The following is a 24,025-nucleotide window of genomic DNA, read 5'->3' as shown; positions in this document are numbered from 1 at the left end:
CCCCTCACCTCTTTCCCTCTCTCTCTCTCCCCTCTTCCCCCCCCTCTCTCCCTCTTTCCCCCCTCTCTCCCTCTTTCCCCCTCTCTCTCCCTCTTTCCCCCTCACTCTCTCCCTCTTTCCCCCCTCTCTCTCTCTCCCTCTTCCCCCCCTCTCTCCCCTCTTTCCCCCCTCTCTCTCTCCCTCTTCCCCCCTCTCTCTCTCCAGGGGGATACCATACACCATGCTATCAGTCAGACGGTCGGATACAATGATGGGCTACGGCATCCCATGTACAGTCCTCACAGTCTAAATGTAAGTGTACAGTAATCATGATCATGACAACAAATGTCCACAAATATGTCATATCATCGCAATGATGGTGACGACGACATTGGTGATAATGACTCCTAAAATCATTTTCATTTTAAAATCCCATTCACCCAGGTTAGAAAATCCTAGGACCCAAATAGTATTTCTAGAGTTGTATGTTGCAGCACCCGTCGTCTCCCTCCACCACCCTTCCTCTATATTTTAATGCAGTTAGTTAAGGGTGGGGTGATCGGGGGCAGGATTGTAAAATAAGACCCGGGGGTAATCTCTCTTTACCAGGGCTCCCAAATCCTTTTCAGTGAGCCGCCAGTGTGATCAAACCGTAGAGCAAATATACGACAGGCGAGATTAAGGACGGCCCATGTGATGACAAAGATAAATGTATGGCTTCATATTAACACACACATCCAGACTCACATCCACACCCCAGCCATTTAAATGAGAAAGAGCGAGCGTGCTTCATTCCATTTATGAAATGCATTTTATAATACCCCCATAGCCATATGAAAGGGGGGCTTTTTACTGGCGTATCTGTGTTTTCATTTAACTACTTTGAAATGCTTCTGAGAGCGAATTTGCAGTCCATCTTCTTATCACGGTAATGAAATATGAAACTGGAATTGCCTGCAGCCTTGTACAGATGCGACTATGGTCTTTCCTGATGAGCTCTGATAAGACCCTTCTTCATACTACACCAGACAATCTGAGCTACCGTGGTAAAGATACATTTATTGGTGGAGGATGAGCCGCCGCGACGGAGAGAGAGAGAGAGAGAGGCGTGCTGATGCTTCCTTTCGCTCAACCCCGACACAGAGAAATATTTGCATTTGCTGTCTGCTCTCTAGCAATGAAAGGGGAAGCAGGCTGCGGACTGGTTTTCTCCATTACAACGTGCCCATCTTGTAAAAATGGAGACAGCCTCAATGTCTTATGCGGCTTCTCAAGATTAGAACAGGTTTTTTTTCTGTTGTAATGTTGTTTTTTGTTGGGTAATGTTTTGACCTCATAAAATACATACATACATGGCTGGTATGTTCATGGTGTATTTGGTGGAAGAACAATCAAATACAGCTCTCAAAGAGTACCACTACCTCAGCCTGAATGTGTTCTTCTATTGGACATGATCAAAACTGACACAGCAACAAAACACACAAACGTGTGAAAAAGCACACAGCCGCATCGTTAGGAGCACTCCCACAGCAAGGTGTCGTTTTTGGTTTTGCGGAGTACCCTTTCTTGCTCCAGGCGGTCGAGGCGATGTGCCAACCTCGAGCAGCTTCAAAGTGTAGCGTTTTGCACTCTCTCCCCCTGCCCTCGCACTCACAACTCCTTATTTAGGTCATGGCTCTCAGTCCATCACAGGGGAAGTGAGGGAAGCATGGCGGGCTGTGTTTGACTGTATCACATAACTCACAGCCATGCTGCGTTGTTTAGAGCAAGCTAGGGGAAGTCATCAGGATGGATTGGACAGGAAGAGGACAACAGACTGGATATGAATGGTATGTCTAAAGACAGCCAGGGTCAGCTGCTCTGTCAAGATAAAAGGATGATGCTAAACAAAACCTACCATGTGTTATACAGATATAGTACAACATGTTGATCATGCTAAATATATTTTTTATGTAGTATATATTTCTATATTATTTTCAATATATTGAAAACATGTTACCTTTTTCTAATTTATGCAAGGACAATGTTTAAATCTGTGATTTGTTTTATTTTTTAAATCAAATGCTCGGCCAAAACCCTAACCCATTCCTGACTCGACGATAAGGAAACTTCTCCTCCCGTCACTTCATTTCAGTGTTTCCCCTTAAAGTTGTTACCCGCGGTGGTGTCCCCTCCCGTCTTCATAACTGACACTAGAATTTGCAGCGACAACCACTAAGGCAATCCGATAAGACATTGATTTCACCACTCGCCTCCAATGACCAGGACGCGGGGCAAATTTGTCAGCAAGAGACCCTGTCTGGGGATGTCAGTGGTAATGCAATGGGGCTTACCCCCGCCGGCGGACACCATGTCGGATCTATCTCTCTCTGTTTGTTTCCTAACCCGGCCATGTGTGCGTGATTGTGGGTATACACTCAATCTGACTGCTGAAAGAGGGAAACAAGGGGCCTCTTCCAGACCAGATTGTGACAACAAGCTTTATACTATTGGATGTTAATTTGGATATTGAGTTTCATTCAGTTCTAAATGTAATCCACCCTGAACTATGATTATGTCAGTTGTGGCTTGGTTGCTTGAAGACCTCAAATCATAACTTTACCTGTTTTTCAAGAAGTAACCCTTGCACTGTCTCTCTCTCTCTCTGTCTCTCTCTGTTTCTGTGTCTGTCTCTCTGTGTCTCTGTCTCTCTGTCTTGCTCTGTCTCTGTCTCTCTCGCTCTCTCTGTCTCCGTGTCTGTCTCTCTGTGTCTCTGTCTCTCTCACTGTCTCTCTGTTTCTGTCTCGGTGTCTCTCTCTCTCTCTTTCTCCATCATGTAGGGTAACGGGGGATGGCACGGTGCACCTACTCCCTCCTCAGTGACGTCCCCAAACGAAGGGCCAGGCAGTGTGCACTCTGATACCTCAAACTGACCACCTCACTGATTGTCTCTTTTCCACCTAATATGCTACCGTGCCCTCGACCAATGTGACTGAACCAAACAGAGGCCAAACAGAACCAATCACCTCCCTCGACTGAGTCTAACCCCTCACCCGTCCACTCCAGACAATGTCGGCCATTTTGTAAAATCCCATCCAATAACCTTCACAGTCAAGACTGATATGATTGGATACAGCTTTTAGCAACATTTTCTGAATATAAATATATATTAACTGACAGACTGACGAGTTGGAGTTCTGAATGGGAAGTCTAGAGACGATAACAGTAGATTTATTCAAGTAAAAACTGAAGACCGTGCATCTCTCTCAACCCTCCAGATCTACTCTTTTGACACTTTTTCTTTTCTTTTTTTGGCCAACTAAGACTGAATACATGTGGTCCAATGGATTTTCTTCTACCAGTATCAATATACAACTGTTGTGGGGACAGCGGAAGCATTTGAAGTTGCAGGTGCGCAACTGACAGAAGGTTTGCTTGCTGCGATGCTTCAATGGACTACACCTCTAGTGGACGCGCTGTATCTCTGATACTAACATCCCGGATTTAACATGTTTTGGGGATTGACATGATGAAGGACATTTAAAACGGCAGCTTTTTGTCATGCTCTTATTCTCAACGTGAGTCCTCTGCTGAACAGGAATTTCTAAACCTTTTATTGGACACGGTGCATTCGGTTCGAATGGATATATTCAGTCATTTGATAGTATTCACTCCGATGCTGTCCCAAATTCATATTTGGTATGATCATGTGTTACCATAGCTTACAAATTTACATTTACTAATAGTGTAATACCATTTGAGGAGTTCCCGAGAATTGTGTGTCAAAACGGAGCTGTAATGATTTACCTCGTGGAAATATGCTCAGATGACGTCATCATTTTCAAAACGGATTTCAGTAGCTTAGAGTACTACCTCTTCTTAACCTTAAATCCCCATTTTACGTTTGTTTTACATGTCTTGTAATTAGCTCTTGTACTTATTTCAACTTTACTAAATGCCAGATTAACGCTTAGCAGTAGTGTTTAGTTAAGAACAAAAGGTCAATTTGAGCCACTCCACCAAACTAGGAGGCCGCTATGGTACTAGTTTCCCAAAGAGCTAGTCATGTGATCTGTCGTTTTATGGACTGCATTAATTGAACATGGTCCAAAAATGTCAGTGGTGGAATGTGAAAGGTGACGTACCCCTCCCCCCCCTCCTACCCCCGTTACCACTTGTGGGAATACAGGCTGTGGGGGTACAAAGAAACATGTACGGTCATTCACACCTCACAGCCAGTATTCCCACAAGGGGAAATAAGCCACCTTTTTTTTTTTTTTACATGTAAGAAACATGTATGTTCACCACCAAACAGTGAAACTGTTGTAAATACCGAAGAACATTTTGAATGTTGCTGATTTTGTTACTTATCCTCTTAAATATATGAATGAAAAGACGTAGAGGTGTCAGTTCCCAGACCTGTGTATTTCAGACTCTGTTTCACAGCTACGGTTTTTTTCTTTTCTTGCTTCATTTCCTTTTTCTTTTGTATCATGCCATTTTGAAACTGAATGGAGTCCTGATTAAAAAATAATAATAATATTTGTGGCAGTGGTCCTAATGTATTAAATATGTTTCATTTGTAACCGCACTCCGTGGAGGATTCTCACTCCCAGACGAGTCCTCTGTGTTAGTTTGTGTAGTTTCAAACACAAAAAAAATAAACTTTTGCTTTAATGCTTTGAGTCGCTGTACTTTCTCTTCAGCACACCGAATGATCTCCTCAAGGTAAATGCTTTTGAGTCGCTGTACATTCTTCTCAAGGTAAAACAGTGTCGAAACTCTTCTCCTTCCAACTCATTGGACCAGTATTCTACACTACTGATTTGATCCAACAGTGAGTCACTTCACAATTGTGCAAGAACTACACAAAAAGCCATTCAGTACTAGACAGAGGCACTAGTTGGAGAACATTCCATCACAAACCTTCAAGTGACCTTGTGGGACTGTTCCAAGCCGTTAGGAGAAGTGTTCCAAGCCGTTAGGAGAAGTGTTCCAAGCCGTTAGGAGAAGTGTTCCAAGCCGTTAGGAGAAGTGTTCCAAGCCGTTAGGAGAAGTGTTCCAAGCCGTTAGAAGTGTTCCAAGCCGTTAGAAGTGTTCCAAGCCGTTAGAAGAAGTGTTCCAAGCCGTTAGGAGAAGTGTTCCAAGCCGTTAGAAGAAGTGTTCCAAGCCGTTAGAAGTGTTCCAAGCCGTTAGAAGAAGTGTTCCAAGCCGTTAGGAGAAGTGTTCCAAGCCGTTAGAAGAAGTGTTCCAAGCCGTTAGAAGTGTTCCAAGCCGTTAGGAGAAGTGTTCCAAGCCGTTAGGAGAAGTGTTCCAAGCCGTTAGGAGAAGTGTTCCAAGCCGTTAGAAGAAGTGTTACCAGCCGTTAGGAGAAGTGTTCCAAGCCGTTAGAAGTGTTCCAAGCCGTTAGAAGTGTTCCAAGCCGTTAGAAGAAGTGTTCCAAGCCGTTAGGAGAAGTGTTCCAAGCCGTTAGAAGAAGTGTTCCAAGCCGTTAGAAGTGTTCCAAGCCGTTAGAAGAAGTGTTCCAAGCCGTTAGAAGTGTTCCAAGCCGTTAGAAGAAGTGTTCCAAGCCGTTAGAAGTGTTCCAAGCCGTTAGGAGAAGTGTTCCAAGCCGTTAGGAGAAGTGTTCCAAGCCGTTAGAAGAAGTGTTCCAAGCCGTTAGGAGAAGTGTTCCAAGCCGTTAGGAGAAGTGTTCCAAGCCGTTAGGAGAAGTGTTCCAAGCCGTTAGAAGAAGTGTTCCAAGCCGTTAGAAGAAGTGTTCCAAGCCGTTAGGAGAAGTGTTCCAAGCCGTTAGAAGAAGTGTTCCAAGCCGTTAGAAGAAGTGTTCCAAGCCGTTAGAAGAAGTGTTCCAAGCCGTTAGGAGAAGTGTTCCAAGCCGTTAGGAGAAGTGTTCCAAGCCGTTAGAAGAAGTGTTCCAAGCCGTTAGGAGAAGTGTTCCAAGCCGTTAGGAGAAGTGTTCCAAGCCGTTAGGAGAAGTGTTCCAAGCCGTTAGAAGAAGTGTTCCAAGCCGTTAGGAGAAGTGTTCCAAGCCGTTAGGAGAAGTGTTCCAAGCCGTTAAGGAGAAGTGTTCCAAGCCGTTAGGAGAAGTGTTCCAAGCCGTTAGGAGAAGTGTTCCAAGCCGTTAGGAGAAGTGTTCCAAGCCGTTAGAAGAAGTGTTCCAAGCCATTAGAAGAAGTGTTCCAAGCCGTTAGGAGAAGTGTTCCAAGCCGTTAGGAGAAGTGTTCCAAGCCGTTAGGAGAAGTGTTCCAAGCCATTAGGAGAAGTGTTCTAAGCCGTTAGGAGAAGTGTTCCAAGCCGTTAGAAGAAGTGTTCCAAGCCGTTAGAAGAAGTGTTCCAAGCCGTTAGGAGAAGTGTTCCAAGCCATTAGGAGAAGTGTTCCAAGCCGTTAGGAGAAGTGTTCCAAGCCGTTAGGAGAAGTGTTCCAAGCCGTTAGGAGAAGTGTTCCAAGCCATTAGGAGAAGTGTTCCAAGCCGTTAGGAGAAGTGTTCCAAGCCGTTAAGAGTGTCCTCATGGGAGCCTGGTTGACGGTTAGCGCTAAGGAGCAGTTGTGATATTAAAAGGTTGGGACTCAAGAGGTAGAAGCGCTCGTGTAATGAAACGGACTCTTCCTCTCAGATGGAATGGCGGGTGACAACATTGCTCTAATAGTACTAAATGTGGCAACAGTTAAAAAAGCTATTTGGGGCTTAATTTAATTGTTTCTATTTTTTTTCTATTGCGAGGCGGTGTAATTTTTGACAGGGAATTAATTAAGGTTCGTTTTTAGGACATAAAGGACAATGGATTATGATGGTACGATTTGAGATTTTGCTGTTTGGGAAGTTATAGCCCAAGATGTTCTATTGGCCGATACACAAAACGTAATCTAAACTAAATGGCATAGGGAGAATGTTATTGCCTCAGTCATTTTTTATGCTAGATGATAGATAGAAAAAAACCCGGGAATAAAACTAGATTGTAAGTGATAGAACCGTGTCTGGAAAACATAATCTGCAATGCTTTAAATGGGAATACTGCAGACATGCACGCACACACACACACACACACAACACACACACACACACACACACACACACACACACACACACACACACACACACACACACACACACACACACACACACACACACACACACACATACATATGTGCACACACACACAGCAGACCATAATATGTAGCAGTGTTTTCACTGCCATGCAACCCCTGTTCATTCAGTGGCCACAGATATATAAGGGGGTTGAAGAGAACACAGTGGATCCCTGTCAGTGAAATAAGCTCCACACTGTGACAAAGGCCAACAGTAGCTGTGCCAGATTCAGAGAGACAGAGAGCACAGCAGGCTATCGCTGGACAGCCAGAATGACCAAGATAGAATGCCACAGTCTAGTGTCCAAACCTCACTGGCCCAGTTATGTTGATCGTAATCCGAGAATGATCGTAATTGGAGGGAAACAAATTTACGTACCGAATCCTACGAATTGCCCTGAGGTCAAGTTGAAATAGCTAAGCAGAGACTCTCTGCTAACGCTGTCAGCGGAGTTTCTCGTCAGCTTCCAGCTCCATGCTGCTTGGCTTTCCGTCACCCGAGTGTACGAGGAAACAAGCCAGGCACATTGTTGTTGTTTTTTTATTGGCAGGATTAAGACATTTGGAAGAAAAGGCTAAACCAGTGAATTCATGTTTGTAACAAATGGCAATGTTGGTGGTGTTGTGCAAACATACTCGACAACAAACAAATAAAATCTGAAAAACATGCCAAAAGATAGGATTTGTTCTCAAGATGTGGTTCTTACAATGTTTGAAGCTACTCTTTGTCTTTGGGAATTATCCTCCCTGGTTTGGTAATTAAGAATAAACAATTCCCTTTTCTACTATGATATGTTAATGCTCCAGAAGATATAAATGGTATTTGAATTAACACACATACAAAAGCATGCTCACACACGCACGCACACACACACACACACACACACACACACACACACACACACACACACACACACACACACCGTAAGAATTGCTAAAATAAACGACATTGTCAACTTCAGAGATAAAGCAGAGAAACACTAAATCAGGAAGATGCTGGTTATTCTTGTTCAAGGTTAATTAAAACAATATATTCTTAATGAAATGAAGCATGTTCCACATGCATCATTAAATATGAAAATCAAGAATTTTACAAGTAATCCTGAACTCTAGAGGCCAATTGTTGAAGAGCTTGAATACCAAACACAGAATATGACATATGGTTTTACCCACAATCTTTGATTAATTGCTTTCGATAATGTTCATTGAGCGTAATTCCATATTTCAATGGAGTACTATAATTTCTTTGATGGTGATTCCAATCTTCCCTGCTAGATAACAAGACATGATTACATACTGTATGTTATCTACATTGGGTCATTTAGCAGACGCTCTCATCCAGAGTGACTTACAGTCGCAAGTGCCTTGCTCAAGGGCACATCGCCAGATTGTTTTAGGGTTAGTGTATGGGTTAGGGTTAAGGTTAGTGTATGGGTTAAGGTTAGTGTATGGGTTTGGGTTAGTGTATGGGTTAAGGTTAGTGTATGGGTTAGGGTTTAGGTTAGTGTATGGGTTAAGGTTAGTGTATGGGTAAGGTTAGTGTATGGGTTAGGGTTAAGGTTAGTGTATGGGTTAGGGTTTAGGTTAGTGTATGGGTTAGGGTTAAGGTTAGTGTATGGGTTAGGGTTTAGGTTAGTGTATGGGTTAGGGTTTAGGTTAGTGTATGGGTTAGGGTTTAGGTTAGTGTATGGGGTAGGGTTTAGGTTAGTGTATGGGTTAAGGTTAGTGTATGGGTTAGGTTAGTGTATGGGTTAGGGTTAAGGTTAGTGTAAGGGTTAGGGTTAAGGTTAGTGTATGGGTTAGGGTTTAGGTTAGTGTATGGGTTAGGGTTAAGGTTAGTGTATGGGTTAGGGTTTAGGTTAGTGTATGGGTTAGGGTTAAGGTTAGTGTATGGGGTAGGGTTACGGTTAGTGTATGGGGTAGGGTTTAGGTTAGGGTTTAGGTTAGTGTATGGGTTAGGGTTAAGGTTAGTGTAAGGGTTAGGGTTTAGGTTAGTGTATGGGTTAGGGTTAAGGTTAGTGTATGGGTTAGGGTTAAGGTTAGTGTAAGGGTTAGGGTTTAGGTTAGTGTATGGGTTAGGGTTAAGGTTAGTGTAAGGGTTAGGGTTAAGGTTAGTGTATGGGTTAGGGTTTAGGTTAGTGTATGGGTTAGGGTTAAGGTTAGTGTAAGGGTTAGGGTTAAGGTTAGTGTATGGGTTAGGGTTTAGGTTAGTGTATGGGTTAGGGATATTTTATTTAAAAAATTAAGGCGGTAGATCAGCTTTAATATTGCATATAGATTGCGGTTTCTATCAATGTAATTGTCTGCATCATTTCCAATCTCCCATATCTTTGTTTTTATTAATAAATACAGTATATTTTGCCTCCCCAGTCCTTTTCCCCCACAACTTCATCGAACATTTTTGAATGAGTTTCCTGTAAACAATATATATTATATTCCTTCTCTTTTAGCCAGGTAAATTATCTGCTAAACCATTACAATTATAACTGGCTATACTTATTTCACCGTAAGGAGGTAGAAGTTTCAATTCTATTTATCATAATATATGTTTGTAAACTTACCATTAAAAAGTACCATGATGATTGAGTGTCCATTTGGCTGTACCATGATATTTGCACTGCTACTAGGTAAACCTCCAATTGTTCTTCACTATTCCACCCGCTAAAACCTCCCCCCATCCCAAGTATGGATTGTCGTCCCAGTGACTGGCAGACCACCCCTGTCCACCTGGATCCTAGGGCCTTTGAGAGATGGGGACCCATCCTTTATAAAGAGCTCACAGTGCCACCTACAGGACAGAAGCAGATTAACTGCCAAAAGCATTTCAAACACCCTTAAGTTATTTAAAAAAAATCTACATATATATTTTTTTTAAATATTTCCACAATGAGTGAATAATATGGTTAATAATGTAGGCAGTTCATATGAAGGATTGTTATCTATAACCAGGACTGGCATTACAACATTTCACTTTTTTGTTGTTGCAAGAAATGATTATTTTGGTTCATCCTATACTGTCCCTACCACCATTACCTCTTAGTAACAGATGTGGGATACGTACACACACTCAACCCACCCTTCCCCTACAAACAACCACAAAGCTCAGATGTTCAACAGTTGTTTCATCCCTGAGCCCGACTCAAGAGAAGAGGCCAGCAGCGTACCACCCTGAAACCTGATGCTGGCTTTCTTCTGAAGTTAAGCCCGACTGAAGAGAAGGGACCAGCAGCATACCACCCTGAAACCTGATGCTGGCTTTCCTCTGAAGTTAAGCAAGGTTGGTCCTGGATGGGAAACCAGATGCTGCTGGAAGTGGTGTTGGAGGGCCAGTAGGAGGAACTCTTTCCTCTGGTCAAAAATAAATATCCCAATGCCCCAGGGCAGTGATTGGGCACATTGCCCTGTGTAGGGTGCCGTCTTTCGGATGGGACGTTAAACGGGTGTCCCGACTCTCTGTGGTCACTAAAGATCCCATGGCACTTATCGTAAGAGTAGTGGTGTTAACCCCGGTGTCCTGGCTAAATTCCCAATCTGGCCCTCATACCATCATGGTCACATAATCACCCCCAGTTTACAATTGGCTCATTCATCCCCCTTCCTCTCCCCTGTAACTATTCCCCAGGTCGTTGCTGTAAATGAGAATGTGTTCTCAGTCAACTTACATGGAAAAATAAAGTATTGAATACAGTAGGAGCAATTTGTTTATTGCTCAGTATCAGCCACTGGTCTGTAGATTTCTAATAAGTAGATTTTTTTGAGATTCCAGCCCGGTTTAAACGCATGTAAATGCAATGTAATTCCCTTTTTATGCACTTTTCTGACCTTGAACTTAAGCATGAGAATAGCATGCTATTCATCTGTTGTTCATTTTGGGTGGAAATTGAATAAATGAAGGTGTGGTGCAGATGTGTCTACAGATACACTATATTCTGACCTTGACTGTCACGTCCTGACCAGTAAAGGGGTCATTTGTCATTGTAGAATGGTCAGGGCGTGGCAGAGGGTTGTTGTTTTGTGTGTTTTGGGGTTGGTTTATATAGAGGGGATTTGTTCTAGTTTTAATTTTCTATGTTCGTTTTCTATGTGTTGGCCGAGTATGGTTTCCAATCAGAGGCAGGTGTCTTTCGTTGTCTCTGATTGGAAGCCATACTTAGGCAGCCTCTTTTTTCCTTTGGGTTTGTGGGTGGTTGTTTTCTGTATAGCCTGTGTGCCTTACGGAACGGTTTAGTCGTTTGTTTATTTTGTTTTGAGTGTTCTCTCTAAATAAAGAAGGAAGATGAGCACTATACCCGCTGCGTCTTGGTCTGTCCCTTACGACGTCTATATGACATTGACCTTATTCCCTCATAATTCCATCACCTTTGTGTGCGAAGAAACAAGATCTAGCGAACCTACCGGTTCCAAGTGGAAAAAGCATCTACATCATTTTTTTCATCATCATTTTTTCCCAATAGAAATAACACCATTCTTCACGCTGCGCTAATTTACAACTTGATAAGAGCTATTGATATTAGCTAGCTACTGTAGGTAAATGAGTAATCCGTTTGGATAAGGGAATTGTAAATATAAATGTCACTTGTTTTATATATATTTGACCTTATAATTGCTGGAGACAAATGTGAAACCAGTCATTAAGTATGGCAGAAAACTGGCATATCAACTTATCAACTTTCCTGCAGTAAAGTTTATGAAATGCTGTGCCATTATGCAGAATTTTAACTATATGGCCTTTCAACTTTCATGGATGAGCACTCTCTAAAGTCTTAATTATAAGCTACCCCGACTTTCTCTGTTTCCTGTTTCTATCATGTTAAATGTTAGCCACTATCAGTTTCGACAATCGGTAGGCCTAATAACAACACATATTCAACTGCCAATTTACTGTTAGTTCCATTCAGTTGGTACAGCCTACATCATCATTCCATTTAATTACATTGTTTCATTTACCTTCATTTTCTTCCTCTGATGCTGAGGATCATTAGTAACAGGTGATAATATAAAAAAATAAAAAAACATGTAGGCTAATTAAATCATTATGAAGCAGAGCGCAGACCAAGCCTTAATGGGTTGAACCGTACGCATGGCGTCGTACTTAGCTGTGACGTCACACAGTTCCATGGTTAGTGCAGGCAATAGACAAGGGTATAACCTATACTCAGCTGTGACGTCACCCAGTTCCATGGTTAGTGCAGGCAATAGACGAGGGTATAGCCTATACTTGTCTGTGACATCACCCAGTTCCATGGTTAGTGCAGGCAATAGACGAGGGTATAGCCTATACTTGTCTGTGACATCACCCAGTTCCATGGTTAGTGCAGGCAATAGACGAGGGTATAGCCTATACTTGTCTGTGACATCACCCAGTTCCATGGTTAGTGCAGGCAATAGACGAGGGTATAGCCTATACTTGTCTGTGACGTCACCAAGTTCCATGGTTAGTGCAGGCAATAGACGAGGGTATAACCTATACTCAGCTGTGACGTCACCCAGTTCCATGGTTAGTGCAGGCAATAGACGAGGGTATAGCCTATACTTGTCTGTGACATCACCCAGTTCCATGGTTAGTGCAGGCAATAGACGAGGGTATAGCCTATACTTGTCTGTGACATCACCCAGTTCCATGGTTAGTGCAGGCAATAGACGAGGGCATAGCCTATACTTGTCTGTGACATCACCCAGTTCCATGGTTAGTGCAGGCAATAGACGAGGGTATAGCCTATACTTGTCTGTGACATCACACAGTTCCATGGTTAGTGCAGACAATAGACGAGGGTATAGCCTATACTTGTCTGTGACATCACCCAGTTCCATGGTTAGTGCAGGCAATAGACGAGGGTATAGCCTATACTTGTCTGTGACATCACACAGTTCCATGGTTAGTGCAGGCAATAGACGAGGGTATAGCCTATACTTGTCTGTGACGTCACACAGTTCCATGGTTAGTGCAGGCAATAGACGAGGGTATAGCCTACTATTGGACACTATTCTCCCTACTATAATTCTATGTACACTTATCTTCCAACATTACCATGAATTAAAGAACTGAATGTGGCAATTTTCAGAATTAATCAAACCACCGTTTTCTTTTTTTCGTGCGTAAAGGCTCTCCAAACCTGTTTTTTATGATTCAGAAGTACTTTCCTAACCTTAAATAATTTACAAGATCAGAGTATTTTTAAATATAGTAATTTCTGCTGAAACGGAGACTAATATGCATATATTTAGATGGCTTTCTTTCATTGATCCCTAATATTCTGAACCTGTTCTCTCTATATATATTCTAGTGAGTCTGTCAAGAAAATACTAACTAAAAGGTACACTGTATTTAAAGGGATGGCTTAAGATAAATGTACTGAAAACCCTATTGAATGAAAACTCTACGAGAAAATCTGTTGGCTGGCAAGTGGGAGGGTTTTCAGCGGTTTAATCAAATGTATTCAGCGCACGCAAGGGAACCACGCCTACAAAGCCTGTTACGCACCTTCATAAGGTACGTCTGAATATCAACTAAATTCTGTCATTTGAAACATGCATTTGAAAAGCATCATAGTATATTTTCGTCAAAATCCTTCAGGTTTCTTAAAAAATAATAATAATAATTTAAAAAAATATATATATATACATATATATATAATAATAATAATAATAATAATAATCTAAACGTATAAATAAGTCTATAACTGTAAGACCTGGCAACCCATCTTTCCACACACCTGGCAACCCATCTTTACACCTACCTGGCAACCCATCTTTACACACACCTGGCAACCCATCTATACACCTACCTGGCAACCCATCTTTACACCTACCTGGCAACTCATCTTTACACCTACCTGGCAACCCATCTTTACACCTACCTGGCAACCCATCTTTACACCTACCTGGCAACCCATCTTTACACCTACCTGGCAACCCATCTTTACACCACCTGGCAACCCATCTTTACGCACACCTGGCAACCCATCATTACGCCCACCTGGCAACCCATCATTACGCCCACCTGGCAACCCATCTTTACACCTACCTGGCAACCCATCTTTACACCACCTGGCAACCCATCTTTATGCACACCTGGCAACCCATCATTACGCACACCTGCGTCTCATCGTCAGTCACCCCTGGACTTCATTGCTCCCTTGATTACTTTACCCTTTATAGAGCACTCTTCTGTTATCAGTTAGTGTTGTTTATGTCAGACGCGTCTCTTGTTTTGTATCGCTGCGTGTTCCTTATTATTAAACTCACTGACTGTACCTGCTTCCTGACTCCCTGCTGAAACATGTAAATATGTTTAACGTGTGAAATCATTCATATAGATAGAAATCAGTAACACCTTTTCATATCAAGGTTTAGTAGAGTTGTAGGGCTCTTAAGGTGTCATGCTTCAATAGATTTCAAATAATACACGTTCAATAAATGATCACTAATAATCAAAACGAGGAAGATAAATAATGGCTTCTTACTGATCACTAGATCTTCCAATATCACTAGATCTTTCAATATCACTAGATCTTTTAATAAAGTGACACCATACAATCTGATCTGCTATCCATCAAAGCATAGCCTTCCTTCTACAGTGCCAAAAAGGAATGAATTCTTTGTCTGTTACTCTCCCTAATGTGTAGTTGGTTTATATTTCATGTTTTGGGCCCGCATTAACATCTGCCATCTGCAAGCAATTACTTAGTGTCTAATTTGGCTCTGTAACAATCATGTATTTTCCCTCGGTGTGCACACACACACACACACCCAAACACAGACAGACAGACAGACAGACAGACAGACAGACAGACAGACAGACAGACAGACAGACAGACAGACAGACAGACAGACAGACAGACACATCTGTACCCACAGTCCCCACCAACCTCCATCTCCAGCCTGCTAGCAATGTCATCAATGTCATCAGTGTCAAGAGAAATGCCATGAAGGCCTCTAATTTGAATCTGTCTCTTCGATTGGCTGATAAAAGTGGAGTAGCGTTCCAAATGGCATACTATTCCCTATATACAGATGTAGGATCTTAATTTGAGCCAGTTTGCTACAGCAGTAAAGTAATCCTGCAGCAACAGGAAATGTGAATTATTATGTGGATTATAATTAATGCCATTTTTTATAGGAGTTGATACACTTTTTTGTTATAGGAAATCAAGTCTGGCATTTTAAAGTGGAAATTACAAACATTAAAGACTTTTGTTTTAAAGTTTCCATTTCCTGCAAACATTTCTTGCATTTCGTGTACAGGAAAATTCCCAGCAGCAAAAGACTGATCAAATTAAGATCCTACATCTGTAGTGCACTATATTTGACCAGGGCACGTAAGAAATAGACTATAATTTGGGACACAGTCATGTCTGCCACAGTCAATGAGGAGATACTGTAGATATTCATCAGTCAAATAGTCTCTCTCTCCTCCCTTTCACAAATCATTTGACAGTATTTGATTAAAGAAAACAAAGTACATTTTGAGTTCTCAGTAGAGAGGGATTGGACCAACAGACGTATCGAGGCACTTACTCATGTTACCGTAATTTACAGTATGTGTATAGAAGTCCCACCTGAGACATGGAGAAACTGACAGACAGACAGACAGACAGACAGACAGACAGACAGACAGACAGACAGACAGGTAGACAGACAGACAGACAGACAGACAGACAGACAGACAGACAGACAGACAGAGCCAGGCAGGAAGGTAGATAGACAGGTAGAAGGCCTACAGACAGACAGACAGACAGACAGACAGACAGACAGACAGACAGACAGACAGACAGACAGACAGACAGACAGACAGACAGAGCCAGGCAGGAAGATAGATAGACAGGTAGAAAGGCCGACAGACAGACAGACAGACAGACAGACAGACAGACAGACAGACCGCACGCACACACACACACACACACACACACACACACTCCACTCTCAGTGGTATATAAGGAAAGCCTTCACATGGCATTAGGCTCAGTCCTACCAACAGGGTTACGTGACCCAGTGTGTCAGAGAGAGTAGACCCGGCCTGTTAGGAGGAGCTACTTATCAAGACAGCCTCCCTCCGGGCCAGCCCGTGATCCAGATCAGCAGAAATACAGAGACATGCTTGGATTATTCATGATTAGTTGTTGTTTGATGTTTAGTTGTTGTTTCATGATTAGTTGTTGTTTGCATTCGTGGGCGTGTGTGTGTGTGTGTGTGTGTGTGTGTGTGTGTGTTTACAATATGTAGTGTGTGTGTGTGTGTGTGTGTGTGTGTGTGTGTGTGTTTACAATATGTATGTGTGTGTGGTGTGTGTGTGTGTGTTGTGTGTGTGTGTGTGTGTGTGTGTGTGTGTGTGTGTGTGTGTGTGTGTGTTTATAATATGTAGTGTGTGTGTGTGTGTTTATAATATGTAGTGTGTGTGTGTGTGTTTTATAATTTGTGTGTGTGTGTGTGTGTTTATAATATGTAGTGTGTGTGTGTGTGTTTATAATATGTAGTGTGTGTGTGTGTGTTTATAATATGTAGTGTGTGTGTGTGTGTTTATAATATGTAGTGTGTGTGTGTGTTTATAATATGTAGTGTGTGTGTGTGTGTTTTATAATTTGTGTGTGTGTGTGTTTATATTGTGTGTGTGTGTGTGTGTTTATAATATGTAGTGTGTGTGTGTGTGTTTATAATATGTAGTGTGTGTGTGTGTTTATAATATGTAGTGTGTGTGTGTGTGTTTATAATATGTAGTGTGTGTGTGTGTGTTTATAATATGTAGTGTGTGTGTGTGTGTTTATAATTTGTGTGTGTGTGTGTTTATAATGTGTAAGGAAAAGGGGGGATACCAAGTCAGTTGTACAACTGAAATGTGTCTTCTGCATTTAACCCCCAACCCCTCTGAATTAGAGGTGCGGGGGGGCTGCCTTAATCGTCACCCACGTCTTCGGCGCCCGGGGAACAGTGGGTTAACTGCCTTGCTCAGGGGCAGAACGACAGATTTTACCTTGTCAGCTCGGGGATTCGATCCAGCAACCTTTCGGTTACTGGGCCAACACTCTAACCACTAGTAGTGTGTGTGTGTGTGTGTGTGTGTGTGTGTGTGTGTGTGTGTGTGTGTTTATAATGTGTAGTGTGTGTGTGTGTTGATGATGTGTAGTGTGTGTGTTGATAATGTGTAGTGTGTGTGTGTGTGTGTGTGTGTGTGTGTGTGTGTGTGTGTGTGTTTATAATGTGTAGTGTGTGTGTGTGTTGATGATGTGTAGTGTGTGTGTTGATAATGTGTAGTGTGTGTGTGTGTGTGTGTGTGTGTGTGTATGTGTGTGTGTGTTTATAATGTGTAGTGTGTGTGTGTTTATAATGTGAAGTGTTTGTGTGTGTGTGTGTTTATAATGTGTAGTGTGTGTGTGTTTATAATGTGTAGTGTGTGTGTGTGTGTTTATAATGTGTAGTGTGTGTGTGTGATTATAATGTGTAGTGTTTGTGTGTGTGTGTGTTTATAATGTGTAGTGTGTGTTTATAATGTGTAGTGTGTGTGCGTGCGTGTGTGTGTGTGTTTATAATGTGTAGTGTGTGTGCGTGTGTGTGTGTGTGTTTATAATGTGTAGTGTGTGTGCGTGTGTGTGTGTGTGTTTATAATGTGTAGTGTGTGTGTGTGTGTGTGTGTGTGTGTTTATAATGTGTAGTGTGTGTGTGTGTGTTGATAATGTGTAGTGTGTGTTTATAATGTGTAGTGTGTGTGTGTGTGTTGATAATGTGTAGTGTGTGTGTGTTTATAATGTGTAGTGTGTGTGTGTGTTGATAATGTGTAGTGTGTGTGTGTGTTTATAATATGTAGTGTGTGTGTGTTTATAATGTGTAGTGTGTGTGTGTTTTATAATGTGTAGTGTGTGTGTGTGTGTGTGCGTGTGTGTTTATAATGTGTAGTGTGTGTTTATAATGTGTAGTGTGTGTGCGTGTGTGTGTGTGTGTTTATAATGTGTAGTGTGACTGTGTGTTTATAATATGTAGTGTGTGTTTATAATGTGTAGTGTGTGTTTATAATATGTAGTGTGTGTGCGTGTGTGTGTGTGTTTATAATGTGTAGTGTGACTGTGTGTTTATAATATGTAGTGTGTGTTTATAATGTGTAGTGTGTGTGTGTTTATAATGTGTAGTGTGTGTGTGTTTATAATGTGTAGTGTGTGTGTGTGTGTGTGCGTGTGTGTTTATAATGTGTAGTGTGTGTTTATAATGTGTAGTGTGTGTGCGTGTGTGTGTGTGTGTTTATAATGTGTAGTGTGACTGTGTGTTTATAATATGTAGTGTGTGTTTATAATGTGTAGTGTGTGTTTATAATATGTAGTGTGTGTGCGTGTGTGTGTGTGTTTATAATGTGTAGTGTGACTGTGTGTTTATAATATGTAGTGTGTGTTTATAATGTGTAGTGTGTGTGTGTTTATAATGTGTAGTGTGTGTTTATAATATGTAGTGTGTGTGCGTGTGTGTGTGTGTGTTTATAATGTGTAGTGTGACTGTGTGTTTATAATATGTAGTGTGTGTCTCAGGAGACCTGCTAGATCTAATATCTGTTTCCTGGTCTGCTTCCTCCCAGGTCTCCTGGGTTGTACTGGGTCTGTAGTCATTGTCACTCGCTCAAACCCAACCAATCAGTCATGCTAATAGCAGTTAGCTCCAGCGAGCATTCCTATTGTAATCTGATAACCTTTTTTTTTTTAGATAGTCTCTGCTTATTGTTGTTGGCGATTGGCTCAATTTAAAATAAGTTAAAACAGTCCTGCGGTGTTTCTATGTGTTGTACTAGATGTTTTAGTGTTTGTTATGTAGTTATTACATTACAATTGATAAGGGGAACGAAAGAGTCTCAAGTGGTGTGACGACGTGTCATCAAAGACGACAGTTGTGTGCTTGTTGCCTTTCGGAATTCAGCGGGAATCCGAATGAAAGATTAATGTGTGTACATATTTCATTTCGCAAACGATATGGAATTTGTCTTGGTTGTGCCCTCTCTGCGCTCTGTTCATGAAGACTGCCATTCAGTAGAAGAGAGAGAGAGAGAGAGAGAGAGAGAGAGAGACAGAGAGAGAGAGAGAGAGAGAGAGAGAGAGAGAGAGAGAGAGAGAGAGAGAGAGAGAGAGAGAGAGAGAGAGAGAGAGAGGTAAAAGGGAAGTCAATGTGTGTGTTGCCCCTGTGGGACGGGGCCGGAGCCCCCCTAGCCTCATTTTTGTCCGTGAGGTCACAGGCAATCAGACGAGTGGAAATGGAGCCAACAGCTCAGAATGGCCTTGCCCGCCGCCTAATCAGGCACACAGACGACTGCAATCCCATGGGGAGACCTTCCACCGATTTCAAACACATTTTCCCATTGACGATCTCGAGGAATGGCATCGCACAAAGCACCTCCCTGGGCGAGTGGAGACCATTATGGTCAATGGGCTTCTGGTTTTATGTCCCGGACAGTCGGTTAAGAGCCATTCAGCTCCATTGGTTTGTTATAGGGGCCTGTGAGAGGGAGAATTGGCAGAGGGTTCAAGGAGGTAATGGGGGAGAGAGAGCGATGGCACAGTGTCGACCTGCCTTGAGTTTAAACACCTTTACAGAAGAATTCACAATGGAAAAGCTTGGTGCCGTTTAGTTTTTGCTGGTATAAAACGTTACGTTTTTTGGTTAGCTTTGTGACACTGTAAAGAGCGGTATGTGAGCTGAGGGACCATTTGGTTTCGTTTTCAGGCAGACTTGTCCAAGCAGAAGCGTGTTGATTGATTGTTAACGTCTGTTTTTTTTTTTAGCTTGTCAAAGCTGGTGAGTTGCCTGAGTGAGCGTGAGAATGTTTTGAGTGTCCACTACACTAGACTTCTCTTTGTTTACTCTCTTCCTTTCATCCCTTTGGGAGGTGTCTCGCGATGGCCGCCACGGTGAAGTCGTCAAATTATCCTGCATGTGAGGGCCTTCATCCTCTCATCAAAAGCTGAAGACAGTAAGAAGAGGTGTGTGGAGAACAAGGCTCATCTCGAAAGCCTATCTCGCCAGCTTCATCTTCCAAAGCTTGAAGGAAAGTGACATGTCTTTGAAGCGCTCTTTTCTTTGACCATTCCGTTCTCCCCTCTCTATCTCTTTGTCTTCCTGTTTCTCTCTCTCTCCCTCCCCCACCTCCCTCCTGTTCTCTGTCTCTCTCTAGAGAAATCAGCCAGGCCCTGGCCCTCTCAGAGCCTCTCATCTTGAATATGTCACTTCTCAATTTGCCGCGGCCCCCACTATTTCGCTGCTGGCGTTTGTATCGATTTTCCTGTCTACGGTCAGAGTGGAGCTCTCAAAACTCTTGAAATAAAAGGCAAGAAAACAGGGGCTGGATTTGACATGAATGCTGGCCCTCTCTGAGAACTGGGGGATTGAAGTGTGTTATCTTCTGCTGTTGGATGCTTGACATCAGTCTGCCATTAACAACAAACACCAACCACAATGAGTTCATGTGAACAGAATGTGCTTAGAGCTAATTGCAGAACATGATATATATATTAGAGATTCCAAAATACTGAAAATAGGAAGGTTATCAAAACTCCCTGTTTTATGCAAAGGAAAGGCTTTATGACGGCCTTATTACCACTGGAAAGGCTTTATGACAGTCTTATTACCCCTGGAAGGCTTTATGACAGCCTTATTACCACTGGAAAGGCTTTATGACAGCCTTATTACCACTGGAAGGCTTTATGACAGCCTTATTACCCCTAGAAAGGCTTTATGACAGCCTTATTACCACTGGAAAGGCTTTATGACAGCCTTATTACCCCTGGAAAGGCTTTATGACAGAGGTATTACCACTGGAAAGGCTTTATGACAACCTTATTACCACTGGGAAGGCTTTTGACAGCCTTATTACCACTGGAAGGCTTTATGACAGAGGTATTACCACTGGAAAGGCTTTATGACAGCCTTATTACCCCTAGAAAGGCTTTATGACAGCCTTATAACCACAGGAAAGGCTTTATGACAGCCTTATTACCACTGTAAAGGCTTTATTACAGCCTTATTACTCCTAGAAAGGCTTTATGACAGCCTTATTACCACTGGAAGGCTTTATGACAGGGGTATTACCACTGGAAGGCTTTATGACAGCCTTATTACCACTGGAAAGGCTTTATGACAGGGGTACTACCACTGGTTTTGCGTAAGACAGAGGTATTACCACTGGTTTTGCGTAATCCAGAGTTATTCTCGTTATCTTCAAGACATTTATTTAAGATGGGATAAAAAAAGCGAGTGGGATGGAGAGATGGAAAGATGGAGAGATGGAGAAATGGAAAGATGGAAAGATGGAGAGATGGAAAGATGGAAAGATGGAAAGATGGAGAGAGAAAAGAGGAAAGAAAGTAAAGAACTGAGAAGAATTGCAAATGGACGACAGAACTTTCCGGCCTCTGGCTGTTTCCAGGCCAAGGAATTCAGGGAGTAAAATAACATCGACCACCATCTCCGGACTCTTTTCCAGAAGCTCCTCCGCGCAATTACAAACTTCACATCTCCGGAAAAATAATATTCAAACTTTCGCATTTGGCAAAACATGGCATTGGTCTCGGAAGAGTGTATCCCCGCCGCGGCGTCAAAACAATATGGGATCAAAGGAGATAGCGCCGCAAACTGGCAAAGTGCCATCCCTGCTCATGTCTGTCTGGGCCCGGCAGTAAACAGTTTGCCGAAGATCTTTCACAACGAGTAAATACTCCAATGAGTCATCTCCCCGAGCGGAAGGAGTGAAGGAGAAAAGGGTGGATTGTAGTGCTGACCTGTCACCAACCCCGGATCCCCCTGAGGTCGCGTCGATGCAGGAGCAACACAGTCCTCGTTCCCAAAGGCTCCCCAGAACGACTGGGTGTTCCCTCCCAGGGGAAAACAGATGAGACTCCACTCTCTCTCGTTTTCTCTCTCTCTGCCAGTGTTCCAACAGACAGCGTGCATGTGGGAAGTAGTCTAACTCGTATCCTGGGGGGGGGGGTACTCTGAAGTGAAGAAGCCTGGCACGCTAACAACAAGTACAGAGAAGGAGGTGTGTTGTTGTTGTTGTTATTGTTGTTGTTGTTTGTGTGTGTGTGTGTGTGTGTGTGTGTGTGTGTGTGTGTGTGTGTGTGTGTGTGTGTGTGTGTGTGTGTGTGTGTGTGTGTGTGTGTGTGTACGTGCGTGCGTGCGTGCATGCGTTTGTGAGTGCGTGCGTGTGTGTGTGTGTGTGTGTGTGTGTGTGTGTGTGTGTGTGTGCGTGCGTGCGTGCGTGCATGCGTTTGTGAGTGTGTGTGTGTGTGTGTGTGTGTGTGTGTGTGTGTGTGTGTGTGTGTGTGTGTGTGTGTGTGTGTGTGTGTGTGTGTATACAGTGGGGAGAACAAGTATTTGATACACTGCCGATTTTGCAGGTTTTCCTACTTACAAAGCATGTAGAGGTCTGTCATTTTTATCATAGGTACACTTCAACTGTGAGAGACGGAATCTGAAACTAAAATGCAGAAAATCACATTGTATGATTTTTAAGTAATTAATTTGCATTTTATTGTATGACATAAGTACTTGATATATCAGAAAAGCAGAACTTAATATTTGGTACAAAAACCTTTGTTTACAATTACAGAGATCATACGTTTCCTGTAGTTCTTGACCAGGTTTGCACACACTGCAGCAGGGATTTTGGCCCACTCCTTCATACAGACCTTCTCCAGATCCTTCAGGTTTCGGGGCTGTCGCTGGGCAATACGGACTTTCAGCTCCCTCCAAAGATTTTCTATTGGGTTCAGGTCTGGAGACTGGCTAGGCCACTCCAGGACCTTGAGATGCTTCTTACGGAGCCACTCCTTAGTTGCCCTGGCTGTGTGTTTTGGGTCGTTGTCATGCTGGAAGACCCAGCCATGACCCATCTTCAATGCTCTTACTGAGGGAAGGAGGTTGTTGGCCAAGATCTCGCGATACATGGCCCCATCCATCCTCCCCTCAATACGGTGCAGTCGTCCTGTCCCCTTTGCAGAAAAGCATCCCCAAAGAATGATGTTTCCACCTCCATGCTTCTTCTTCCTCCAAACACGGCGAGTGGAGTTTAGACCAAAAAGCTCTATTTTTGTCTCATCAGACCACATGACCTTCTCCCATTCCTCCTCTGGATCATCCAGATGGTCATTGACAAACTTCAGACAGGCCTGGACATGCGCTGGCTTGAGCATGGGGACCTTGCGTGCGCTGCTGGATTTTAATCCATGACGGCGTAGTGTGTTACTAATGGTTTTCTTTGAGACTGTGGTCCCAGCTCTCTTCAGGTCATTGACCAGGTCCTGCCGTGTAGTTCTGGGCTGATCCCTCACCTTCCTCATGATCATTGATGCCCCACGAGGTGAGATCTTGCATGGAGCCCTAGACCGAGGGTGATTGACCGTCATCTTGAACTTCTTCCATTTTCTAATAATTGCGCCAACAGTTGTTGCCTTCTCACCAAGCTGCTTGCCTATTGTCCTGTAGCCCATCCCAGCTCTCTGGTCTTGGCCATTGTGCAGAGGTTGGAGTCTGTTTGATTGAGTGTGTGGACAGGTGTCTTTTATACAGGTAACCAGTTCAAACAGGTGCAGTCAATACAGGTAATGAGTGGAGAACAGGAGGGCTTCTTAAAGAAAAACTAACAGGTCTGTGAGAGCCGGAATTCTTACTGGTTGGTAGGTGATCAAATACTTATGTCATGCAATAAAATGCAAATGAATTACTTAAAAATCATACAATGTGATTTTCTGGATTTTTGTTTTAGATTCCGTCTCTCACAGTTGAAGTGTACCTATGATAAAAATGACAGACCTCTACATGCTTTGTAAGTAAGAAAACCTGCAAAATCGGCAGTGTATCAAATACTTGTTCTCCCCACTGTATGTATGTATGTATGTGTGTGTGTGTGTATGTGTGTGTGTGTGTGTATGTGTGTGTGTAGGTGTGTATGTGTGTGTTCATCTTTTCCTAACAAGTTTCTTCATGAAACCTGTTAATCGAACCCCCCCCCACCCATGA

General features: G+C 42.8%; 1 protein-coding gene across 1 annotated transcript; it reads left to right on the top strand.

Moving 5' to 3' along the window:
• Positions 1-204: 204 nt before the first annotated feature.
• LOC115182079 (pre-B-cell leukemia transcription factor 3) lies at positions 205-4,635 on the top strand (the record flags this gene model as incomplete). The annotated part of the gene is given in 2 exon segments (XM_029743728.1): positions 205-291; positions 2,799-4,635. Coding segments are annotated over 2 exon segments (180 nt in total), but the record flags the coding sequence as incomplete, so codon positions are not given.
• Positions 4,636-24,025: the final 19,390 nt, after the last annotated feature.

The sequence above is a fragment of the Salmo trutta genome, unplaced genomic scaffold, assembly GCF_901001165.1.
Source record: "Salmo trutta unplaced genomic scaffold, fSalTru1.1, whole genome shotgun sequence".
Classification (NCBI taxonomy): domain Eukaryota; kingdom Metazoa; phylum Chordata; class Actinopteri; order Salmoniformes; family Salmonidae; genus Salmo; species Salmo trutta.
This window is presented reverse-complemented; position numbering and strand designations above follow the sequence as displayed.